This window comes from Lissotriton vulgaris, chromosome 7, assembly GCF_964263255.1.
Source record: "Lissotriton vulgaris chromosome 7, aLisVul1.2, whole genome shotgun sequence".
Taxonomy (NCBI): domain Eukaryota; kingdom Metazoa; phylum Chordata; class Amphibia; order Caudata; family Salamandridae; genus Lissotriton; species Lissotriton vulgaris.
Window position 1 is genome coordinate 526627235 of NC_141695.1, and position 23381 is coordinate 526650615.

Below are 23381 nucleotides of genomic sequence, written 5' to 3' on the forward strand. Positions count from 1 at the left end.
CAGCCGTCATCAGCCAGGCTAGCTTGAATCCAGTGGCAAAGTGAGCAAGGGACCCACGTCTGGGCATACCCTGCCAACTTAGGGCGAACAAAGCAAAACCAAAGGGGATGAGGACGGAGTTCTGAAAAATGTAAGCACTCACCCCCAGTCAACTGATCTGGGTTTAATCCATCATCATTCTTTAGCTCACTCCGCCAACCCAGTGGTGCAGTGGAGTCTTGTTTTTGCACTATGCAGAACTCTGCCTAGGCTTAGGCACAACATGCAACTCTGGTTACAGTGAAACATATTCATGTCCCCACTTTCTGGCAAATGATGTACAGGCGCTTAATGAGATGCCTATGCTTCACTGGCGGCATATATTTAAAATTATTTCGGCTTAGTATAACAAAGGTAACTGGCATGCTGAACAATTATTAACAGGGCAGTTATTCCTTTCAAACTTTCTGAGGATACTGCACGCAAAAAACAGCTAGAAATTAGCCTTTGAAAACATATGCATCTCTCACGAGAAAATTACTTAATTTTCAACTGACGCTATTGTCTTCATGTTACTCTCGTACTTCCTGAGAACAATTCAGACAAATCAGACAAATAAATACACAAACATTATAAAACAATGCAGAAAGGAAATTACAAATCGTTTAATGATGTGTCCTTAAGCATTCCGTTCGTACGTTCTTTTTGTCTTTACACTTATATGTAGCTAAAAGAATGTTAGCGCTTAATGTTCTTCTAAAGCACATTTAACAAACTGAACCCCCTCTAGCCATTGCTTATAAGATAACGGAACCGTGGAGATTTACACCCAGCATTACATGGTTCTGTCAAATGGAGACGCTTGGATTGGAACTACCTCTGCTAATGATGGTTTGCAACTCAGCCAGTAAGGAATGTGTATGGTAGTACGAAAGTGATTCGTCTATGTGTGGGCATCCATTTTTCAGTATAAAGTAAACCTTAGGGGAGTGCTCTTAAGTCACCTTGTGAATGGGGTCTTCGAACTTTCAAGTTGGGACCACATTTATTGTTTGATCATGTTTAAAGTGAAAAATTACATTGTTATCACAGGACAAAACCCCGAGTTATTCGACTGATGAACGTGTCTACAACGAGGCACTAACATGGACCTCATTTTTGTTTTGAAACTTTGACAGGTACGGCGTCATTTATATGTAGAGGGAGTCTGTGCTGTGCTGGGACTTGCTTCTCTTCGACTAAACTTGGCATTGTTTGCGCTCTGGAAAGGAACGAGTTAAACGCCGTGGGCAGACAGCAGAGATCAGGTGTGGCTAGTGTTGCTGCAAGAATGCGTGCAGTTCAGTCATATCCTGGACGAAAAGCAACAAGTCAAAGACTGCGTGATTGAAAATGGCTGAGACGGACCTAAGCGCGCAGGGTCTCCGCCGGATCTCAAGTGCAGGAGACCACCCGACCATCGTTGGCACCAGCGCAGCGGCCGAGCAAGAAGGGACCCCCGCTGGCAGCCAAGAAGGCAACACCGAGAGCAAAGACGCAGCCAGCCCTAAACCTGCCCCAGCCGCGGACTCCAACCCCTCCAGCTCCGCTGCTGACCCCGTGCTCGAGACCAACGGCCATGCAGACGCCCCTGGGACAGACGAAGGAATGGCGGAAGACGACGAGGACGCCGTCCTGTGCGACTTCTGCCTGGACGAGAAAGTCAAGGCCACCAGGTCGTGCTTGACCTGCATGGTGAACTACTGCGAGAGCCACCTGCGGCCTCACGTGGAGAACGCCAAGCTGCAGTCACACCGGCTGGTGAAGCCCGTGCGCGACGCCGACCTGCGCACCTGCGACGCGCACAACAAGCTGCTCCAGTGGTTCTGCCAGGACGACCTCACGTGCGCCTGCGAGGAGTGTGTGGCCGAGCAGCACGCGGGGCACGCCGCCGTCCCCTGCGCCGAAGCCCGGAAGCTGAAACAGGTAAGGGCTGTGTGTCACTGGTGATAAAGCGAACTTGAAATACTTTCATAGGGTGGGTGCAAAGAAACTGACAGCCACCCACGAAACGTATAGAAAGGAGGACCACCACATCCAAGGTCTTCTCCCTCCATCTGCATATTTGAGGGTAGGTTTAACCATTCATTGTCCTTTCCCCATAAATTCCTCGGTGGGAGGGAGCGAGGACACAGAGGGGAGGCCACTTTTTGTCTAGAGCAGTGCGGTGCTGCTTGGGCTTTGTCAAAATCAGACGCCCAGCGGTGGAAAACCATATACTATTGAATGTCAGTCATTACCCCCTCATGGGTCCTCCCCGTCCCAGTCCTTACTACGTGAGGCAGTCCTGCCTCCACCCAGCCAATCAAAACGCCAGAAATCCGAAGGTTACATAAGCCCCTCCCACCCACCGCCATGCCTGTTTTTTTTCTGCTCCGACGGCTGTCGGAACGCTGGTGCTCCCGGTTCCTGTCTCTGTTCCTGGTTTCTTCTGGAGGGTTTGGCGGTGCCGTGAGTGTTTCTTTTCCATTTAAATTGCTTCTGATGTGGTCTTTTCACATTTCCTTGCGTGGCCACTCCGGTCCTCCGGTTGGCCTCGCTCCTGTTCTGGGGTCAGGATGCTCCCCGTTCATGTGCTGGGCTGGGGCGGGGAGCCCTCCTGGTGTTCTGGCCCCAGGTCGTTCCGGCGCTGGTGCTTTAGTGCAGCGTCCGGCCCCTGCTGCCATGTTCTTCTTATGTGGCTGTGGGTGGAGACTGCAGGGCTGCCTTTTTTGTATCTTCTTCGGTCTCGCATGCGAGATTGTTGTTTGGGGGCAGTGTTTCCTGGAGGTTGCTGGGCACTTCCTTTGTTGGTGTGTTGGGAGTTTCCTGTGGGGTTTACTCCTTTGCTCGCCATGTTTGAGGGGGCTTCCTCTCCGGCGCATCCAGGGAGCTGTTGCTCAATGGTATGTCATATGCCTCTGGCGTCACTGGCTCTCATTTGCCAAGGGTTCAAGTCCTGCCTATGCTGTCAATGTGACTTGGGATGTTCATTTTCATGCTGTGCTTTGGAAATTTGCATTCTCTTTGTCCACGTAGCATCTTTTGCAGTTTTTTCTTGGCCTGTTTTGCGCTGTCTGCGCTGCTGATGCATGCGGCTATGCCATCATCTACTGTTGATGGGGGTGTGGACATTTTCCCCTGTTGGGGTATACGTTCGGGGATGGTCCATGTGGTTTCTAGCGTTTTAATGCTGGGTCTTTCTCCCTGATTCATTTGCTCCTGCGGGGTTTATTCCCGGTTTAATTTTACCGGCCATTTCGTGCTGTCCTGTTGGCTGTACTGGCTGCGGTGTGGCCTGGCGTTGCCTTGCGGGGTGTTCCTCTCTTTCTGGGGACACGATTTCGCCTGGCGGTCTTTGTCACCTGGTATCCACCATTTTCTTCTTTTTGCGCCTTCTTCCTCTGTCTTCGGAGGCGTCTTCCCTGGAGGACCAAGTTGGGAGGTTGGTGTATTCCGCTCTCAGGAGTTCGTATGCGGCTTCTCCTTTTGGGATGTATGCTTGCTCTTTTTCGATCTGTGCTTCGCAGGTTCTTTTCTTGGGGGTCCCTCTTTCTAGTACCGGATGGTTGGGCCTTGTCCTCGGCTACAGGGGCGGCGGGGGCTTGTGAGGTTTCTCTCTGGCCTGCGTTTTGGTGCTTTGCCATTCCCCTGGCGCCTTGGTCCGCTGCCTGCATTTTTTGCACTCCGTTTGATTCCCTGCCTCTGCGGCGCCTGCTGCTGCCCCCTGGGTAACAGTCGGATATGTTGTGCCCAGGAGGAGTCTCTGTGGCCTGGTGGTTGAGTCTCTTCCTCTTCAGGTTCTGTGTTCCGCTCCTGGTATTGACCTGCTTGTGGGTCACCTGTCTCCTTTGTTGACATTGTTTCGATTTGGGGGCTCGGCTCCGTTGTTCCTGACTCGTTGGTCCGGTCTGCTTTCCGAATGGTGTGTCCTGTTGGTCATCGTTCTTGGTTGCCGGTTTCCATTCCGGGGTCGTCCCTCTTTTAGGCTGTTTTCACGGTTGCTTCGTTGTCCGTTGGCACTGTGATGCGTTCTGCCATCTTCTTTGGCGTCGGCCTGTTTTTTGTCACTGCACTCTGTGGTGATGGTTTCTGTGACGGAGTGGGGCCGGGGGTCCTCTTTCTCTCTGTTCCTGGTCCTGGCTCCCGTTGGTCTTTCTGTTCGGTTCTGCTTCCCGGAGCTTTGATCGGGCTGGTGCGGCTGTGTCCTTTTCGGTTGTGCCCCTTGCTGCCCGGTTTTTCCCCTCTTCTTGGTGGATGGTTTTGGCTTCCCTAGGTCTGGGAGTCCCCTGTTTTTCTCGTTCCCTACCATCCGGCTGCTCAGAGGTTTGCGGTGGTTGTGTTCCGTTTCCTGTTTTCGGTTTTTCCTTTCGGCCTCACTCCTGCTCCCCTGGTTTTTTCCACAGCGCTGGCCCCTGCTGTGGGGGTTTGCTGGCCTGGTTCCAGTTTCTGGGGGCATATTGGGTCGGGCCATTCCTCGCCTGGTTCCTGTTCGGGGGCTTCGGTTCCTCGGGACCGGTTTGGCGCTTTGCTGGGAGCTGTTTCTCAGTGCTCGCTTTGGCGGCTCGTATGCTTTTGTGTTGAGCGTTAATGGTGGGGGTTGGCATGGCCCCTGCGCTAGGTTGACACGCATTTCGTGACGCGCTCCATATGTCCGGATCTGTTTTCTGCCCTGTTGGATCTTCTGCGGGTCCTACTGGGTCTCCCTCCTGCCCCGGCTCGGGATTGGTCGTGTGTCCGGCGGATGGGGGTTGCCTCCTCGGCTGTGGTTCCTTGGGCTCTCATGCACCTCGTGTCCTTGGTGTTTTTTCTGTTGACTCGCTGGGTCCTTTTTCATGCTGGTTTCGGGGCTTTGGTTCCTCTTTCCCCATGTCTGGTGGCTTTGCTCTCCCGGCCTGGTGTGGGGGGGGTGCTTTCTGCTTCCCTCTCTCCTCTTGTTGTCCTCAGATGCCTGTCCTTCGGTTGGGGGCCCCGTTGGGGTCCTTGGTGGCCGGCTTGTCGGTTGTTCGGACTGGCGCTCCGGTGGCTCGTTGTTGTTTGGGCCTTCCTGGGGGGTCCCGGTACGTGTCTCTGTTCCTGCTGGCTTCCCTGTTTTGTGTCTGGGCGGCGTTTTCTCTGTTGGCTTTCGGGGGGTCTTGAGAAACATCCCTGTTACGGCGGTTGGTTTCTCTGATGGTATGGTACTCTGATTGTGCCTTCCTTTGGTGGCTTGGGCCGCTTCCCCCCCGTCCTCTGTTTGGTGCTGTCTAGTGCTCGTTTCAGCGGGACATGTCCTTTTATTGGGACTATGCACGGGTGCTTGGGACTGTGCGCTGGTGCTTGGAATGGCCCTGCGCTGGGATTTCTTGCTGCTACGTGTAGCATTCCCTCTCTGTTCCTCTGTTCCAGGTCCTTTTGTCTTTGGTTTGGGACTCTGGTTCGGTCGTGTTTGCTTCCCCTACTGTTGCTCTTCTCCCCCGGTTTTTGTTCCGGGTTGGTCTCTCCTCGGGGGTTGCTTTCTCGTTTCCTTGGCCTGCGGGTTTTCTGTATGCCTTCGCTCCCGTTTTCTCCTCCCGGGGGTTCTGCGGAGGTTTGGGGGGTGTCGGTGTTGTTGGGTTGGCCTCGCTGTTTTTGGTTTTTGCTCCTGCTGTTGCTGGTGGGTGTCGGTTTTGGCCAGCCTCCCTTGCCTCCGGCTCTGCTTCTGGGTCCGCAGCTGTCTTTGCCCTATCTTTGGCGCTTGCTTCTGACTGCCTGGCTCTTGAGCGGCTGTCTTTGGCGTCTTTGGGCTGTTCTTCTGTGGTGGCCGGTGGCATGTGTTGGTCGCGTTGGCCTTCCGCTCTTTGGAGCTGTGTTGCACTTTGGGGCTCTTTTGTTTCCTGGTGCTCTTCTCTTGGTCGGAATCCGTGCTGGGGTTCCTGTTTCTGTGCTGGTTTCTCCGGCTTGGGTTTGTTGTTGGGATTTTTCCCCTTCCCCTTTGTCTGCTCGTTGACGGCGGTTTGTGCTTGTCGGGGCCTTGGGGCTTCCTCGGTGGTTGTTGCCCTTTGGTGAGTCGGCTCCTTCGGGGCTTTTGCTTCGTTGTCCAGGCTCTCCTATGCTCGTTTATCTTTGGGCCTTGCCTGCTGTTTTGCATGGTCTGCGGTTGCCCCTTTCGTGCTCTTGTTAGTGGCGGTCTTGTTGTGGTTCTCCACTGCGGTGGCTTTTTTGCTGGCCTTCACTTCCGCTTGTCGGTTGGGTGAGTTGGGTGCCTTGCTCGTTTTGGTTCCTTCTTTGCAGTTTCTGCTGGTTTGAGTTGTTTTCGGCTTAGATCGGGCTTTTCTGCCCGTTTCTTCGTGTTTCCTTTTGCGGCTAGAGGTGTTCCTTCCTGTTTTGCCTGCTGAGGGGGTTTCTCCTGTTTCCCTTCTTTGGGTGTTCGTAGGGCTCTTCTGTTTTGCCTCCTATGTTCGCTACAGTCTCGGGTTTCTCCTTGCCTGTTTGTCTCCTGTGGGTTCTGTGTCTGCTTCCTGTGCTGGGCGGCGGATCTCTATCTGGGTGCTTTGTGGGGCGGCTATTTGGCGGTCCCGTCGCACGTTTGTGCGACTTTCTCGGCTTGATGTTTTCTTGCCTCTTTTGACGATTTCTGTTGGCGTCTTGTACGCTGCTGTTCGTTGATACTTTGTTGTTTATAGTTTTGTGCTTTTGCATGGATCCCTGGTGTCCTGCAGTTTTTCTTCTTGGTTCTCTGCTTGTGAGTTCCTCACGTAGTAAGGACTGGGACGGGGAGGACCCATGAGGGGGTAATGTCTTATTACTTACCGGTAATCTTCATTACCCCGATTAGGGTCCTCCCCGTCCCAGTCCTCTTCCCTCCCTCCCTCCCGCTGTGTTTGTGTCCGAGTCTTGTTGATAACAGGCATGGCGGTGGGTGGGAGGGGCTTATGTAACCTTCGGATTTCTGGCGTTTTGATTGGCTGGGTGGAGGCAGGACTGCCTCACGTAGTAAGGACTGGGACGGGGAGGACCCTAATCGGGGTAATGAAGATTACCGGTAAGTAATAAGACAATAGCAGTTATATAAGCACTGGATTCGAAGGGGCCTCTTTGCTCTTGAAGGATGATGAGAGAGTCGGGGAGCTGAATGGGAGGACTAACAGAATGGGCGCAGAGGGAGTGGTAAGAAGGAGAAGGGGTGAAGGATCAAAGACAGAAAATGAGATAAAAAAGGAAGTGCTGGGCATATCGCACAAGTTTCCCGAATTCGCTCGTGATTAGCTCATCCATTCCCTGTTTTTTCTTGCATGCGTAGCCAGTTATAAACTCACAACTACAAGTGCCAGTGTACAAAGAAAACACCTGGACTAGATAAGGTAATCATAGCTGAACTCAAGATGCTGTTGAGTACTGTGGTAAAGAGAGTTGGCATTAGAACCAGGAGCAGGCCCAAGTGAGTGCTCCGAGGGACAAAGGGAGGCAGCAAACAGAGCGAGCCTGGGAGAGGCAGAGGTTGAGTAGAGAACCATATCTGAGACTGCCTGAAGTCAGGTGTGAGTAGCTAACCCAGTTATAGTTTTCCTTCTGTATTTTCATATTTCTAGTTTTGCATTTTCAGGTGTACATACACAGCTTCTTGTATGAGGAAGCAAAGAAAAAAAGGAGTGAGTCAGCTAACTGATACGTAGAACTGCGCAACTTAAAATGTCTGACCCTAGATAGGACCTCAAGAAGAATAGGGAGAAGGAGAGATGGCACGAGCAGAGGGAGGCTGGAAGTGTGTGTGTGAATGAGGAAGATAGGACGAGGAAGGGTGCATTGATGGGAATGAAGCAAAAGATAGATGGGGAGAAGGAGGGAGAAGGGAGAGGAAATAAGTAAGATACACTGTGGGATAGATAGAGCAAGGCAACTTCAATAGAGAGGATGGGGATCGATGCAGGGTGAATACCTTGAACGACAGAGAGGAAACAGTACAAAAAGCAAGGTAGGGAGACAGAGTCTAAGGGCAGAGGTCTGGAGTTGCCTTAAGTGGGATGCAAGGAACTTACCACTACGTATTTTTTTTCTCGAACTGGCATTTGTAGTTTGAATTTGATATTAGAAATACTCAACCTCAAGTACCCCATTGCAAATAAAAACATGAGTACATAGTTGACCTTTAAGTTGAAATCTCAAAGGAGAGGAAGGGAATGGATGGTACAGAGAATAGAAATAAAAGGTGGGTGACCTCCAGCAAAGGGCACAGCATGTCAGAGGAAGGATCCAGAACTGGACACAAACCTCCAAAGGTGGGCTTACTTGTTGTGTGTTGACTGCGCTGTCATAACACAGCCACACTGACCTGCGGGATATCTTTCCTTCTACATAATAACATTCCCCTCGGTCTCCATGCACTTGTGCCATATTGTTTAGCTTATTTGTCATGAGAACTTCATAATTCTGAAGGACAAAGGGTGGCAGCTCTACCAGTTTGCGCACTGCAGCTGTTCAATGCATGTGACAGATCTTGCATACAATTACAACCCCCAGGCTGTAATGGTATGTAACGGAGGCCAGGAAGATTTCAACCAAGCCCATTTGGTTAGTAAAAAACAGCCATAATTGGGGAGCAATGGGTATTCATACTTCTAGACTTCGGTGCCACTGCACCTGGTGCGCTCTTGATACTTTTGTCCCTACTGTTGATGTCCAAGTGGCACCTGTTGTCGAGCCTATAACCGTAACACATTTTTTCACTTAAGTCAAAATAATTGTCAATGTCAGTGGAGGCTCTTCCTTGTTTTATTTTGAAATTGTTTGGCATGGATCCGCTGTCAAGCTTAATTTTAAAACCACTTTACCCTGATAGGTCACAAATGGCGACAAAAGCGTCTGTGATTGTCTGACAGCCTTAGGAGTCATCTGCCATTGGCTAAAAAAACTTCAGTGGATGGCTTTGTTTTTCTGATGTTTTGCTTCGTATCATCACTGAAGCCAAAAATTAATTTTGTAAGTTTGCTTTCCTGAATGTGCCTCAATGGTGTGGTGGTGACCACAACACGTGATAAAGCAATTTACACATAACTAACACTTAAGGACTGCACTTTGGGACGGGTTGTTTACGATAACTGTGGCATGTGTATTCGAGTACCAGACAAAATCACTCTTCATTTTCCTTTTATAAACTACTAGCATCTTGCCTTTCTTCTCCTTTTGGCCGTGATGCTTGTTGCATTTTGCAGTGTTGTGGCACTTGTAGAGCGCCTCCTTCCTCTGACAAGTTGTAATGAACATTCTTAGCAGGAACCTCCTTGAAAAATGCCAGGTTTTGGTGTTATTTGTCCCATTAAGGAACTGCTGGGGATCAAAAGTGCGATACTGTCAGCAGCAATTCAGGTTTATGTAAATTACATAGATCTGTTTTTATTTTTGTACACTTATCAGATGATCTTAATTATTGTCAAGTGCTTTTAAATAGACCTATTTAAGTGACTACTCTGAACCCATTCAAAGCTGCATTGACTCTGCCAGGCTGCACCCTTCTTCTCCATGTGCGCGTATGAGCAACTCGCTGTTTCGAACTGAACTGAACGGCCACTGTTCTGCCCCCAACTCTACACTCGCCTGCTCAGCCGTGAAATCATACATAGAGGAAGGAGTCCTGAGTTAAGCTTAGAATTGCAGAAGTATTTGTTTTATGGCAACCCTAATGTGGCTACTTTTATTAGTGACTAGCAGCCCGTCCCGACCTTGTCCGGGAGCAATCAGGCTTCCCCGAACCCTGCCTGCCCCGACATTGGCCATCAGCCCGGGCCCCGGTCAGCCCCGTCCCCCAGCTGCCCCGACCCCCGCCTGCCCTGACATTGTCCTCCGGAGGCTTCCCTCACACAATTATGCCAGAGGCCCAGTGGTGGCCAGCAGTAGCGCCTGAGGCACTGGGGAGCTTTCTGGGTAAGTGGGGCTCTGGCGCTCTGTTTGCAGAGAGGCGAGGATGAACAGAGGTTGCAGGGATGAGAGTAGGAGTTCACAGAGTATGGAGCGACCGGCGGGAGTCGGAAGCTTGAGCACAATTATGCCAGAGGGTTCCCCGCCTGTCCCGACCCCCGCCTGCCCTGACATTGTCCCCCGGTGCCTTTTTGTTGTAACTCCCCGTCCCCCGACCCCCGCCTGCCCCAACATTGTCCCCAGGAGCCTTACCTCAGCCGCCGCTCCTCAGTTCAGTGCTCCTCGCCGCTCCGCCTGTCCGCTGCTGCTCACCGCCTGTGTGCCGCTCGTCAGTGCTCCTCCCCCGCGCCATGTCCGCCGCTCCTCAGTTCAGTGCTCCTCGACGCGCCGCCGGTCTGCACTGCTCACTGCCTGTGTGCCGCTCGTCAGTGCTCCTCCCCCACGCCATGTCCGCCGCTCAGACTCCGCTCCTCAGTTCAGTGCTCCTCGCCGCTCTGCCGGTCTGCTGCTGCTCACCGCCTGTGTGCCACTCGTCAGTGCTCCTCCCCCGTGCCATGTCCGCCGCTCCTCCTCGCGCTCCTGGACGACGTCAGCACGCAGGTCGCGGCCAGCGCTACTTCGAAGGGGACTACTTTTTTTTAAATGTAAATTTTTTAAATATAACGTGTTTTTTAAATTTATATAGCCTATGTCCATCTGCACACCCTGAGCATTCCAACGATGTATCAGGTGTGTAGATTGGCGCTGTGGTTCCCGAGTTTGCCCGCCTCAAAGCCTCAAAGTTCTTCCTTTATAATAGTAGTATAGATTAGTGAACAATACCGTTTTCCAAATTGACATACAGTACACCCTACTTTTCGAAGGAAAGTGACTTAATTGTAGGTGTATTAATATATAGGGTAAAAGGAGAGGGGCACACTATAGCCTCTTTAATTATCTCCAAAACTGAGTCCAAGTGTGCACGCAGGTGCACCGACCAGGCTTGTCAGTCATCTGCCTGTGTTATGCGCCCCCTCTCTCGCTCTCTGCCATGGCCTGACACCGAAGCCCAGTCCTGCCAAGCGTCACGCATCAGGTGTGACTCTCACGCATTTCAGTGCGCTGATCCGCATCACCGTACTGTAATGCATTGTCACGCATTTTTTCACCTGCCAGGTGCGCCACCAGAGGCGCCTGTGCCCGGGCTCTCTGCTACTCCTGAGACCGTGCTGCTGGCTGAGCTGAGTTCCTAAATAGTTAACCTGCGATCTGCTTTCAGCTCTGTAGTGGCTGAGAGCGCTACAATGTATCTCTGCAGTGGACTCTGCCCAGGTAGCTACCTGCTGTGACTGTTGCCTGGAAACAATGAATGCAGCAAGCTGCGGCGCCGGCGCGGCACCCGGCTACAGTCAAACTCATCACACTCTCTCACACTCATGGGGGGGGGGGGCTGCCCTCTCAGCAGTCGATACTGCTGTCGATCACTGTGGCACCATGGAGGCCGGGATTTTAATCCGGATGTGCTGGCAGGAGAGTGCCGTCACGTCCGGAGGAGGAAGAGAAAGTAGGCAGAAGCAGCGGGAAATCCGAGTGAGCAGCAGGCAGCACGAGAGACAGACTCGGGTCTCATGGCTGCCCGCCTCCGCGCAATACACTCAGTAACATAGAGGTGAGTCACAGACTCGGCTTTTGGGCAATGGCAGCGTGCAGGCAGTCGTCTACTGGCAGCGCACGCAGGAGACGCCAATATCGATCTCCGGTCCCTGTGCATTAGAGGGCCCCAGCGGGCATGACCTCATAGAATCCCATGCAAAAGGCTCCTTACACCGCGATGTTGAGTTGCGCTATGAGGCCCCATTAAGGTACTGGGTTAGGGTTATAAGAGAAGACATGCGCCTCCCGGTATAATCTAAGTAATGCTATATTTGAACAATGTGTACCATTATAGTTTCACAGTTTCGATTTATTGTAAAAGTTTCATACTCATTTCATCTATACTGGCATGTTGTTCGTTGATTTGCACAGCTGGGATAATGATTCGATTTGGCAAGGGCCACAGGTCCTAGGGGTCAGTGTCATGCGGTGCTTAGAAGCACATTCACACCTGTAGCACAAGGCTGCACCTGTGCCTGGGTGTCCGGTCCTCTTATAAGTGTAAGAGGCATGGTAGAGCAGATGGAACACCTCAGAAGCCAGGAAGGGCTACAGGTCTTGGGGGCAGTAGTGTGTTTAGAAGCAGAGCGCCTTGCACATTCACACATGTGGCAAGACCATACATTTGTTCTAAAGTGTGTCTGCAGCCTGGGTGTCCACCTTTTGCGTTAGAGAGTCACGATAGGGTGGAGGGAGTGCCCCAGAACACAGGGAGGGCTGGAGATTCTGGGGGGCACTAGTGCAGGTGCTTAGAAGCAGAGCTCCTCATGTATTCGCACCTAAGTGACCTTCAATTTTTGATGCTTTGCACCAGTTTTAAGATCTTCTTAGAGTGTCTCCTTGCTCAAATGGGTTTAATATTGGATATTTATATATTTCCCTCGTCTTCATTGTTTGATTTTGATCGGGCGAAAGTGTCACTCATAGTCGATGAAATGTCACTCAAAATTGCACTGAAATTATGAACATGTCACACATAGCAATTTGAAACCTTGGCAGCTATGGAAGCCTTGGCTTCCACCTCACTGGACTGAAGTCAGAGGAGAGGCTCCGACTCGGTAAACCTTAACACAGCTCACAAACAAAAGTTCAGAAATCGGCAAAGTAGCCTCAATGGGGTGAAGGGCATTTAAAAAATGGAAGGCCCAGCCACTGCGGCAGACCGCAGAGGGACAAGGGCAGTTATACTGCCAAGGGCTGCTGCTGGTCCGTGAGGTGTGTGGTACTGCAGTTAAGATGGCGCCGCCTTCCCTCATCAGGAAAGTGCAGTGGTGGGGAAGAGGGGATTTTGATACCAAAATGCCAACATAAACTGGTCACAGAAACACCAGCATAAGAGCGCTAAAGGGGATGTGCTGGAATTGTCCCATTGTGGCCATGGGCTCTGTACAGAAAGGGGGCTTAAGGGCCCTAAAGATCATGTTTGGCAAAGGCTGCCCCCACTAACCAAACAACAAGAGAGCTACAGAGCAGGTGAGTATCTCACTCGCCTGAGAGCTGCAGTTCAACAGAGGAGGTGAGTATCTCACTTGCCCGAGAGAGCTGCAGTGCAACAGAGCAGGTGAGTATCTCACTCATTGAGTATCTCACTCGCCTGAGAGACCTGCAGTGCAACAGAGCAGGTGAGTATCTCACACGCCTGTGAGCTGCAGTGCAACAGAGCAGGTGAGTATCTCACACGCCTGTGAGCTGCAGTGCAACAGAGCAGGTGAGTATCTCACATGCCCGAGAGAGCTGCAGTTCAACAGAGCCCGTGAGTGTCTCACTCGCCCCTAGAGAGCTGCAGTGCAACAGAGCAGGTGAGTGTCTCACTCACCTGAGAGCTGCAGTTCAACAGAGGAGGTGAGTATCTCACTTGCCCGAGAGAGCTGCAGTGCAACAGAGCAGGTGAGTATCTCACTCATTGAGTATCTCACTCGCCTGAGAGACCTGCAGTGCAACAGAGCAGGTGAGTATCTCACACGCCTGTGAGCTGCAGTGCAACAGAGCAGGTGAGTATCTCACACGCCTGTGAGCTGCAGTGCAACAGAGCAGGTGAGTATCTCACATGCCCGAGAGAGCTGCAGTTCAACAGAGCCCGTGAGTGTCTCACTCGCCCCTAGAGAGCTGCAGTGCAACAGAGCAGGTGAGTGTCTCACTCACCTGAGAGCTGCAGTTCAACAGAGGAGGTGAGTATCTCACTTGCCCGAGAGAGCTGCAGTGCAACAGAGCAGGTGAGTATCTCACTCATTGAGTATCTCACTCGCCTGAGAGACCTGCAGTGCAACAGAGCAGGTGAGTATCTCACTCATTGAGTATCTCACTCGCCTGAGAGACCTGCAGTGCAACAGAGCAGGTGAGTATCTCACTCGCCTGAGAGCTGCAGTTCAACAGAGGAGGTGAGTATCTCACTTGCCCGAGAGAGCTGCAGTGCAACAGAGCAGGTGAGTATCTCACTCATTGAGTATCTCACTCGCCTGAGAGACCTGCAGTGCAACAGAGCAGGTGAGTATCTCACACGCCTGTGAGCTGCAGTGCAACAGAGCAGGTGAGTATCTCACACGCCTGTGAGCTGCAGTGCAACAGAGCAGGTGAGTATCTCACATGCCCGAGAGAGCTGCAGTTCAACAGAGCCCGTGAGTGTCTCACTCGCCCCTAGAGAGCTGCAGTGCAACAGAGCAGGTGAGTGTCTCACTCACCTGAGAGCTGCAGTTCAACAGAGGAGGTGAGTATCTCACTTGCCCGAGAGAGCTGCAGTGCAACAGAGCAGGTGAGTATCTCACTCATTGAGTATCTCACTCGCCTGAGAGACCTGCAGTGCAACAGAGCAGGTGAGTATCTCACTCATTGAGTATCTCACTCGCCTGAGAGACCTGCAGTGCAACAGAGCAGGTGAGTATCTCACACGCCTGTGAGCTGCAGTGCAACAGAGCAGGTGAGTATCTCACACGCCTGTAAGCTGCAGTGCAACAGAGCAGGTGAGTATCTCACATGCCCGAGAGAGCTGCAGTTCAACAGAGCCCGTGAGTGTCTCACTCGCCCCTAGAGAGCTGCAGTGCAACAGAGCAGGTGAGTGTCTCACTCGCCTGAGAGCTGCAGTTCAACAGAGGAGGTGAGTATCTCACTTGCCCGAGAGAGCTGCAGTGCAACAGAGCAGGTGAGTATCTCACTCATTGAGTATCTCACTCGCCTGAGAGACCTGCAGTGCAACAGAGCAGGTGAGTATCTCACACGCCTGTGAGCTGCAGTGCAACAGAGCAGGTGAGTATCTCACATGCCCGAGAGAGCTGCAGTTCAACAGAGCCCGTGAGTGTCTCACTCGCCCATAGAGAGCTGCAGTGCAACAGAGCAGGTGAGTGTCTCACTCGCCCGAGAGAGCTGCGGTGCAACAGAGCAGGTGAGTGTCTCACTCGCCTGAGAGAGCTGCAGTTCAACAGAGCAGGCGAGTATCTCACTCGCCCGAGAGAGCTGCGGTGCAACAGAGCAGGTGAGTGTCTCACTCGCCCGAGAGAGCTGCAGTGCAACAGAGCCTGTGAGTGTCTCACTCGTCCGAGAGAGCTGCAGTTCAACAGACAGGCGAGTATCTCACTCGCCCGAGAGAGCTGCAGTGCAACAGAGCCTGTGAGTGTCTCACTCGCCTGAGAGAGCTGCAGTTCAACAGAGCAGGCGAGTATCTCACTCGCCCGAGAGAGCTGCAGTGCAACAGAGCCTGTGAGTGTCTCACTCGCCTGAGAGAGCTGCAGTTCAACAGAGCCTGTGAGTGTCTCACTCGCCCGAGAGAGCTGCAGTGCAACAGAGCCTGTGAGTGTCTCACTCGCTTGAGCTACAACGGTTAAGAGATCCAGAGGCCGGAGGGGAATGATTCAACTGTCTGGTATCAATAACTGTTCATGAGAGGGACTGGTGTAGGGGGTAGTCTGTGACCCAAAGAGACTTGGGATGCGGGGGAAACATTTAGGAAGGTTGGGGGTAACCACAGCGCAGATACAGGACTTGCAGGAAAGACTCAGCTGGAACGGATTAGTATGAACAAACAGGTGATTACCAATTGAACGCTGAAATAGGCAAGACTTCTAGCAAGCCTGTTTTGATCAAAATGAACTTTGACACCAATTGATCGTTCTCTAACATGCTTGCTTATTGATACTGCAATATGAAAGATAGATTTTTGCCTGCCTGTCTGAGGGTGATGGGGATTTATAGCAACTAAAACTGTGGCCTATTATTCTCTAAGAAGTGACTGCATACTTCATGGGAGCGGGGTCGCTGGGTCCTAAATGGGGCCGAGTGGCACAAGGGAGCTGGGTAAGGGACTCGCCCCTCTTCTTGCCCCATCTCCTAGAGAACTATTCAGAGATGGTGGTTGTGCACAGGGGGATACCTCATCCCACCCAGAAGTCAGAAATAGAGCCCCTCGAACATTAACCTTGTACCCACACCCCTAGCCCCATTACAGTGAAAACTGGAGCACAAGGTCTCTGCAGTCCTTGAGGACGAGGAGGCACCAACCATGAAATGAGAGGAAAATCTGCCTGAATCAAATGTATCTAAGGGCTCTAATAGAGTCCCACATTTACATAGTTAGTCATAAACCCACTAGGCCAGCCCTCATCATAATATCAAGGGAGACATACTTAGAAAAAATATTTCATATTTATTTAGTTTTTTACAAATATTAATTCAGACAATGATATAGACAATTTGTGCATTTACATAATAAATACTCAACTCATTTAGCCCAAGTCCCACATAGCCCTTTAATCAATCATATCAAACCACACATACTCACACATCCTTCATTCACTCTTCTTACACCACAACCAAATTGCCAGTTGTTATGTATGGATCTCGTCCTGTAGAGTCTGAGTGAAAAGAGACTAGATGGAGAGATAGCGGGACAATCTTCGAGCGCCAACGCGTGTTTCGGTGTTCGGCCTGGACTTGGGCCACAACTTCAAAAGGGCACAAAGAGGAAGGAAGGGGGACAACAGCATAAATCTAAGGCTTCAAATGAATCACTTCTGACAGGGGAGATTGCAGAGTCGCTGAGGGACATCACCGTTCAATCAAAGGACCTTGCTGCGGCCGAGACACTCACAGGCCGGAAGATGAAAGACATGCGTAGAATAATTTAATATCGCACACCTAAGCTAGCACGATGTTAGTGTGGCGGATTACGCGGGAGCGCCACCCCGGGTGTCGGAAGGCTCCCCAACGGCACGCTGGAATTCGCCGGAAGTCTTGGTCGGAATCCAGAGGGGATAAAAAAAGCTGACACTTTATGGTTTTAAGGACAAGGTCCTGCTGCCCAATCCGGCATTGTATAAAGCACGCGCTTGGCGCTGATATATAGGACTCCAAAGACTTGATGGACAGCTAGTCGGCGTCCGGCAGGATGCAGTCAGACTGACAAACAAAGGCACCAAGCATGACCCTCAAAGTAAATTGTTTTCTTTCTGGCTCAGTATTCTAGGCTAGTTATATAGGGGCAGATTTTTAAGTCCCTTGCGCCTCGTTTACGCCGCCATTGCATCACTGTGATGCAGCGGCGGCGCAAAACCAGAGACATGCTGCGGGGTATTTACAAAGTGACGCATCTGGGAGATGCGTCACGTTGTAAAGCCCTGCGCTAGAAGTAGGCGTTCCTGCGCATGGGGGGGGGGGGGTGGGAGGGGGGGGAGGACGTTCTGGTGCAGGAAAGCCTTCTAAAAGTGGCTGAGTGAAATCTACAAGATTTCACTCAGTCACTTTTGGGCCCATGCTGCGTCAAAACCCTGCGCCTGCTTGAAACAGGCGTAAGGATTGACACAGCATTTGAAAAATAGGGCACTCCAGAGCCTTGCTGGAGCTGCGTCACGCTTGCGACATAACTCCAGCAATGCGTCGCCTTTACGGCACAGATGCGTCACGCATCTGTCCGTTTTTGCCCAATGGTGCGCCACATTGTAAATGAGGTGCATCCATGGTGGCGGAGCCGTGACGCACAATAACTGGCGCATCCCTGGGGATGCGCCAGTTATTGTAAATCTGCCCCATAGTACTTATGAGTTCCTCGAGACCCAGTAATCTCTCTCTCTTGACCCGCTTCACACTCTGTTCCTTCAGCATGAAGCCCCTGCATAGAAATACAAATACTGTGGGGAGTTAAAGATCAGATTTTTGTAGTCATTATTCTTAATCCCAAATTATCTTGGTGAATTGACACGGGTGAATCAAAACAAGTCACTTTTCATCATTGAATGTTCATGGGTCATTTCCCCCGTGACAAACTGTTGTAGGGCGAAGAACCAGCCTTTTAGAACATTCGAGGGGCATTCTTTTCTCCAGACAGTATTATGAAAGGCATTATTCTCAGGTGGTATTCCTTATGGCTCACTATTTTCCGGTATTTTTCTTAATTGTGCAGTACTTTCTTAGCGCAGCCTCACGAGCAGTTGTTCCAATGGCACGCCTTTGGGGAGGCCCTTGGTGCTGGGCATTACAAACAGCACACTAAAGAACATTTTTGCACAGGCTTCTTTATTCAATAAGTATTATATTTCTGGCACATTTCTGAGGTGCCACTATGTTTTGTCATGGTATTCTGAGACAAGTACTATTACTAGGAACATATTCTAAAGATGTGCTGCTGTCGCAGCGCAGCATCTGGGCCCCCCTATTCATCTGAAATTGTAATAATAATGTCTTTATTAAAGGGTTACTGTTTTGATGTATTTCTTCCTGCCGCGAGCTCCCCAGGTGTTTGAAGCTTTTGCTGAAGTTTTCACCAGTGGGGATATTTACAAATGCCTGTGAAGGGGAATGAGGGTTCAAAGTTGCAATTGCGTGCGCTGTACAAACTTTGGCGAAGCCCATATTTGCATTCCTCTGGCAGATGCTGAAACACGTGTAAGGAAGGCCCCACTCACACGATTTAATATAGAGTTCAAAAGCATGCAAGGGTCCGGACTGAGTCCCACACGTGGTTATGAGTTCTTTAACTACCCATAAGAGGGTCCAATGCAGGCCGATGGGGTCATGGACTGGGAACCCAAAGCAGCGATGGAAAATGTGGTCATACCAGGCCCCGTACGGTGCATAGTAAATGCAGCGAGCTGTGCTTGACCACAACTAAGGGGTGTTCTGTGGGCAGGGGGAGGGGGATGGGGGTGGTGCATGTTTGTCATTATCTATTCAATTGTATTAGCTTTTAAAGAATAGTAAATTATGACCTTACTGTGCACCAGGATACAAACAATCTTTGTTGGGGCCCTTCAATAATTCCTCACTACCCCCCTTTCACCAGTGCCTCTCATTTCTCCATAGTCCCTCTCTCTAGGGTGACCAGAATTTTAACCCGTTCCATGATAGTGACGGAGCTACTCCGTCACGACGTGCTGTGCTCATGACGGAGTGGTTCCGTCACGCCGCAGCTGCCCCGCCCACGCTGCATCATTTCCCCGCCTGCGCGGGTGAATTAATGAGCGGGCTGGCCGTGAAGGAACCACTCCGTCATGAGCAAGCTCGCCCCTGGCTCGTGAAGGAGTGGTTCCGTCACAAGCATGGTGGCGCCGCGCGACCCCCATTCCCCCCCCAGCACTGCGGCAGGCCAAGGGGTTAAAGCCAAAAACTGTGACATTTCACGAAAATAGAAGAAAGACTGCAATTTTACTTAAAGCGAGTGGACAGAATGACTGCTCTTCAGCAGAGAATTACAGAACAGGCAGTTAGAACATATATAAAATGCAATTTGTAGAACCCAGTAGCTTGCCTGTTAATTAAATTACTTACTTAAAACAACTGATAACTATCCCTGCTTTGTAGAACATAAAAAAGCACCTCCTGCCGTTTTCAGTCAACTCTCTCTAAAAACCGGGACAGGAGCTAAATTTCCTGAAATCTGCTGGGACAGTTGGTGAAAAACGGGACGCCTGGTTACCCTACGTCTCTCACATGTATTTTATATGTTTTATAGCACCTCTTACACCAGTGTAGGGTGTCTAAGCACTTTGTATCTCACACACACATACTGAGACAATGTATCATACATGTGTAAATCCATGCATTGAAAATTTTACTTAAGGCAAAGGGCGCTACAAGGTGTAGGATTCACATGCTACCCATACTGGTAGGTACCTTTTAAGAGTGCTTGGTCTAGTGGAGCACAAACTTGGGTTTCAGAAAATAACTCAATGTTGGTTTGACTTTAATAATAAGAATTTATTTCTATCCAAACCTTTTTTAGCAACATCAGGATAATTGAAAGACTTATGGAAAACATACCTTTCTAATCTGTACCATGCATTGCAGCAGCTTTTTGATGGTGGTTCATAGCTCAGTGTGCTAGATTACGATTGTAATTTATGAACTGCTCAGCAACGAGAGACTCTCTGTAACAGCAGCAGTATCCCACTGAGCTATGCACACAAAATATTGTTCTTTGATATGCAGGGTACACGTTCTTTGCAGCAAGCATATTAACCAGCTGTGCTACCTCAAATGAGTCAAAACTGCCACTAGACAAAACTCCCATCTCTCTCCAGCAGGAGCATTAATCAACAGAGTTAACTTGACATTTTTATTTCTGCTGAAAATGCAAGAAACTTTTCAGTGCTTTTAAAACTGCTGCACTGCTACAAAACAGGCCACCACCCTTCCAGCATTATGGGAAAACGCCAAATTCCCTGTACAGCCAGTCCGGCCTTTGATAGGGCAGTCTTTTGTGCATCATTGTGATACTGAATCAAAAACGTTGCACTAGAACGCATGGGTGAGGGGTGGAAGGCTGCACAGACCTACTCACTCACATCATGAATATACAAGGTAGATCATTCTTATTAATAGTGGGGACACTTGAAGCTGTCTTGGCACACAGTTGTGGGTAAGCATCCGAAATTGTTTGTGAATTGCAACGGTAGGTCGTTCGTTATTTTGGCAAAATATTTGAATTGACATGATTTGTCTGCCACTATCTCTACAAGGGTAAATACTGTGAGGTCCAGGTGTTATTGAAGTTTTTTTCAGTAAATGACGCCTTGTTTCTAATGAACACACTTTAAGTTGTAGTACTACAATATGATAGATCCCTACTATTATTTTCTCTACTTTGCATAATCAATTGGATACTTGTTTAAAATGTCTTTTGAGGCATACATTTAGTGGTAAAAGACTGATGGGCAAATTGGAATCCTTATGGACCCAAATATGTAAGGATTCTAGAGTCCTGTGAAAGCTTCACAACTGAATAAATAGAAACATATTTGACATTTAAACACAAAAAAATTGCTTTTGAAATGTACTTTTCTGACTCGATTTAAAGAAATTACTTTGATTGTACGACCCCTCCCCCGCCCCTAAACAGCTTTAAAGTATCACCTAAAGTCTGCAGAGATTTCAACAGGCAGCTAGTCCAGTGTACTAATTCATCTGCTGCAGAGCGTGGGCTTGGACCTGCCATGTTATTTAGTTTAGATACTGCCATGTTATTTACTGATAAAGGAATTTGTGATACCTGATCTTCCCAATTATTTACCATGATGTGAAGCTACACGCGTTTGACAGAAGTCTATATGTAAAGAATAACTATTTTTAAAAGAATCGTAAAATGCTGTTTTATTTTAAAACTTGCAATAAAGCCCTAATTCGTTTACTCTCCCCTACACCCCTTTAGAACTCTGTGAAGTCTGTATTGTTTTGCAGAATGAAGATGGAAAAATGTGAATGAAAAATGCTGTCTTTGGTTCTATTTTTCGTTATCATTGTAATCTTTTATGTTTTCACTACTCAGTGTGGCAAGATGTGTTTTAAGGCCTGCTTAAAATTTGCGTGACTCCGCTTTTCTAGACTTTAAGATGAAGCGCTCTGTTGGGATTCTCCCTATAACCAATGGGGCACTCTGCCTCGAGTTATTATAGCAATATAAGGGGGACTCAAACCACATGGTTAGAAAGGGCTTCATCAGATTGACGTCAACATATGGACATTCCTAGCGAGTTTGTTCCTGGAACGTGAAAAACAGCTTAACAGTGATGCCAGCTGAGCATTCTCAGTGTCTTAAAACTTGACGTTTAACTAAAGAAATATGCACTCCATGACAAGCCAGCACTCGTTCTCCTAGGGCTCCTTTGGGCAGGGGCGGCTCCTCCTGTTATGGCGGAGGAGCGTTGCTCCACTGAAAAATAAAATGAAAGTAAAAACATTGTATTATCATTTTATTTTTCTTTCCTAATCCTACCATTGCCAGCCGACGTTAGTCTGGCCAAACAGAACTGCGCGCTTTTTTCGCCATCCCAGCCGGCTGGGTTGGAGAAAAGCTGCAGGCTCCCTGTGCCTGAGTGACCGTCAAGTCAGCCTGCTCACGCCAATCACAGCGCTGCTTTGATGCAGATAAATGACATTGCCAGCATGAGCGCAGCGCTGCAATTGGCCCCTGGGAGCCTGTGCAGCGTGACCAGCGTTGGGAGAGGAGCACCGAGGCGTCGGCCACAGGTGACGGTAAGTGTTTTAATGTGTTTCGCTCACCGACCCCCTCCCCCCCGACAACCCCTGTTCGCATTGCCCCACGCCCTCACCTCTTTCAGTTTAGAGCAGTCGCCACTGCTCTGGTGATGGCTACCCGGATTCTCGGTAGCTATCAGGTAGGCAAGTGCTTGCTTACTACTTTCCTAGTCCGTTTTGGATGGCTCAGACACTCCTAGTTATTGAACGTCTTTCCCAGTGTTTTTCTGTATCTGGACCGATTATACTTTTTTTCATAGTAGAAAAACAGGGGTTGTGCATACGTGACTGAAAACACAAGTGATAAATTTGACTATAGGGGTAAGGGGACTTTACCTTCCACTTTGCTGCCTTTCCTGACGTGCCCTTGGTCCTGTTGGGGGCATTGCCTTGAGCCCGCTTCTTTTCCCCCGCTGAGCCGGCTGCCCCACATCTCTGCACCCGGTCTACCCCTGCTGCCGCAGCTTTTTTCCAGCAGAGCGCGGCCGCTGTGGGGGGGGGGGGGGGGGGGGACCGCGGGTGCAAGGGACCACAACAACCGGGTGCCCTTGCGGCCGGAAGCTGCCAACGCTAAATCCGCGCCAGAAGGCGCATACATTAGCATGTCACCCCCGCATCGCGGGAGCGCGCGGGAGCGTCCCGGGAGAAGCTCAGGACAAGGGCGGGACCGTTTGTGGCCGTTAGTGGCCAAGAGAGGCCGGGCCGGTCCACCTCTCTTGGTCTGTGGACTTAAATTTTCAAGTTTTTCATGCCTCTCAGGTACCAAATTGGTATCTTTGCATTTTAGCATTGTAGCAATCATTGTGTTCAGGATTTAATTCTTGTTTTAATAGGAGCTTCTTTCATAAGACCTCATTATTTTTATATTTTTAGTGTTGATCTTCCTGGCGTATGGTGACATTAGTGTATTGCTGTCAATAGCAATCATAATTCTTTGTACACTACAGTGTTAAATAATGGGGAAGAATATTCCTGTACAATCTGCCCCTGCTATGAAACATAGAGTAGCTTTAAATCCTCCACTACCTAGTCTCACAGCAATTGACCGCATGCTGCCGAAAACTATTGGGGTGGTGGCATCTGCCATCGAAAGCACAAAAAGGTGTCTTTCGCTCCCGGCTGGTACCCTTCCTCCTCTGCCTGCCACGAATACATCGATGTTTACAATTAATTCTCAGGACTCGATACTGGCTCCATCTTTTGTTGCACTTCCAGGGTCTCATTCCATTCCATTAACTTATGATATTGTTCCTATGATGGCTAATGTATCTTCTGAACCCCTGCCCCCTTCAACAAGGTTATCGTTGACCCCCACAATTTTCCCAATTGATGTAATTTCTGATCCTCCACTTTTGATTGAGGATCTTGTTGAAAAGGGGGGGGGGGTGACACGCCATTAAGCCCAATCTCCGTTTCTGCCTCAC

General features: G+C 49.9%; 1 protein-coding gene across 1 annotated transcript in view; it reads left to right on the plus strand.

Annotated features, from left to right (window-relative positions):
• The first annotated feature begins 1242 nt into the window (after positions 1–1242).
• Positions 1243–23381, plus strand: part of TRIM16 (tripartite motif containing 16) — a 147678-nt gene continuing 125539 nt past the window's right edge. Inside the window, exon 1 of the mRNA XM_086930608.1 lies at positions 1243–1944. Within this exon, the coding sequence (XP_086786734.1) occupies positions 1372–1944 (573 nt within the window). The 5' untranslated portion in view covers positions 1243–1371. The remainder of the gene's footprint in view (positions 1945–23381) is intronic.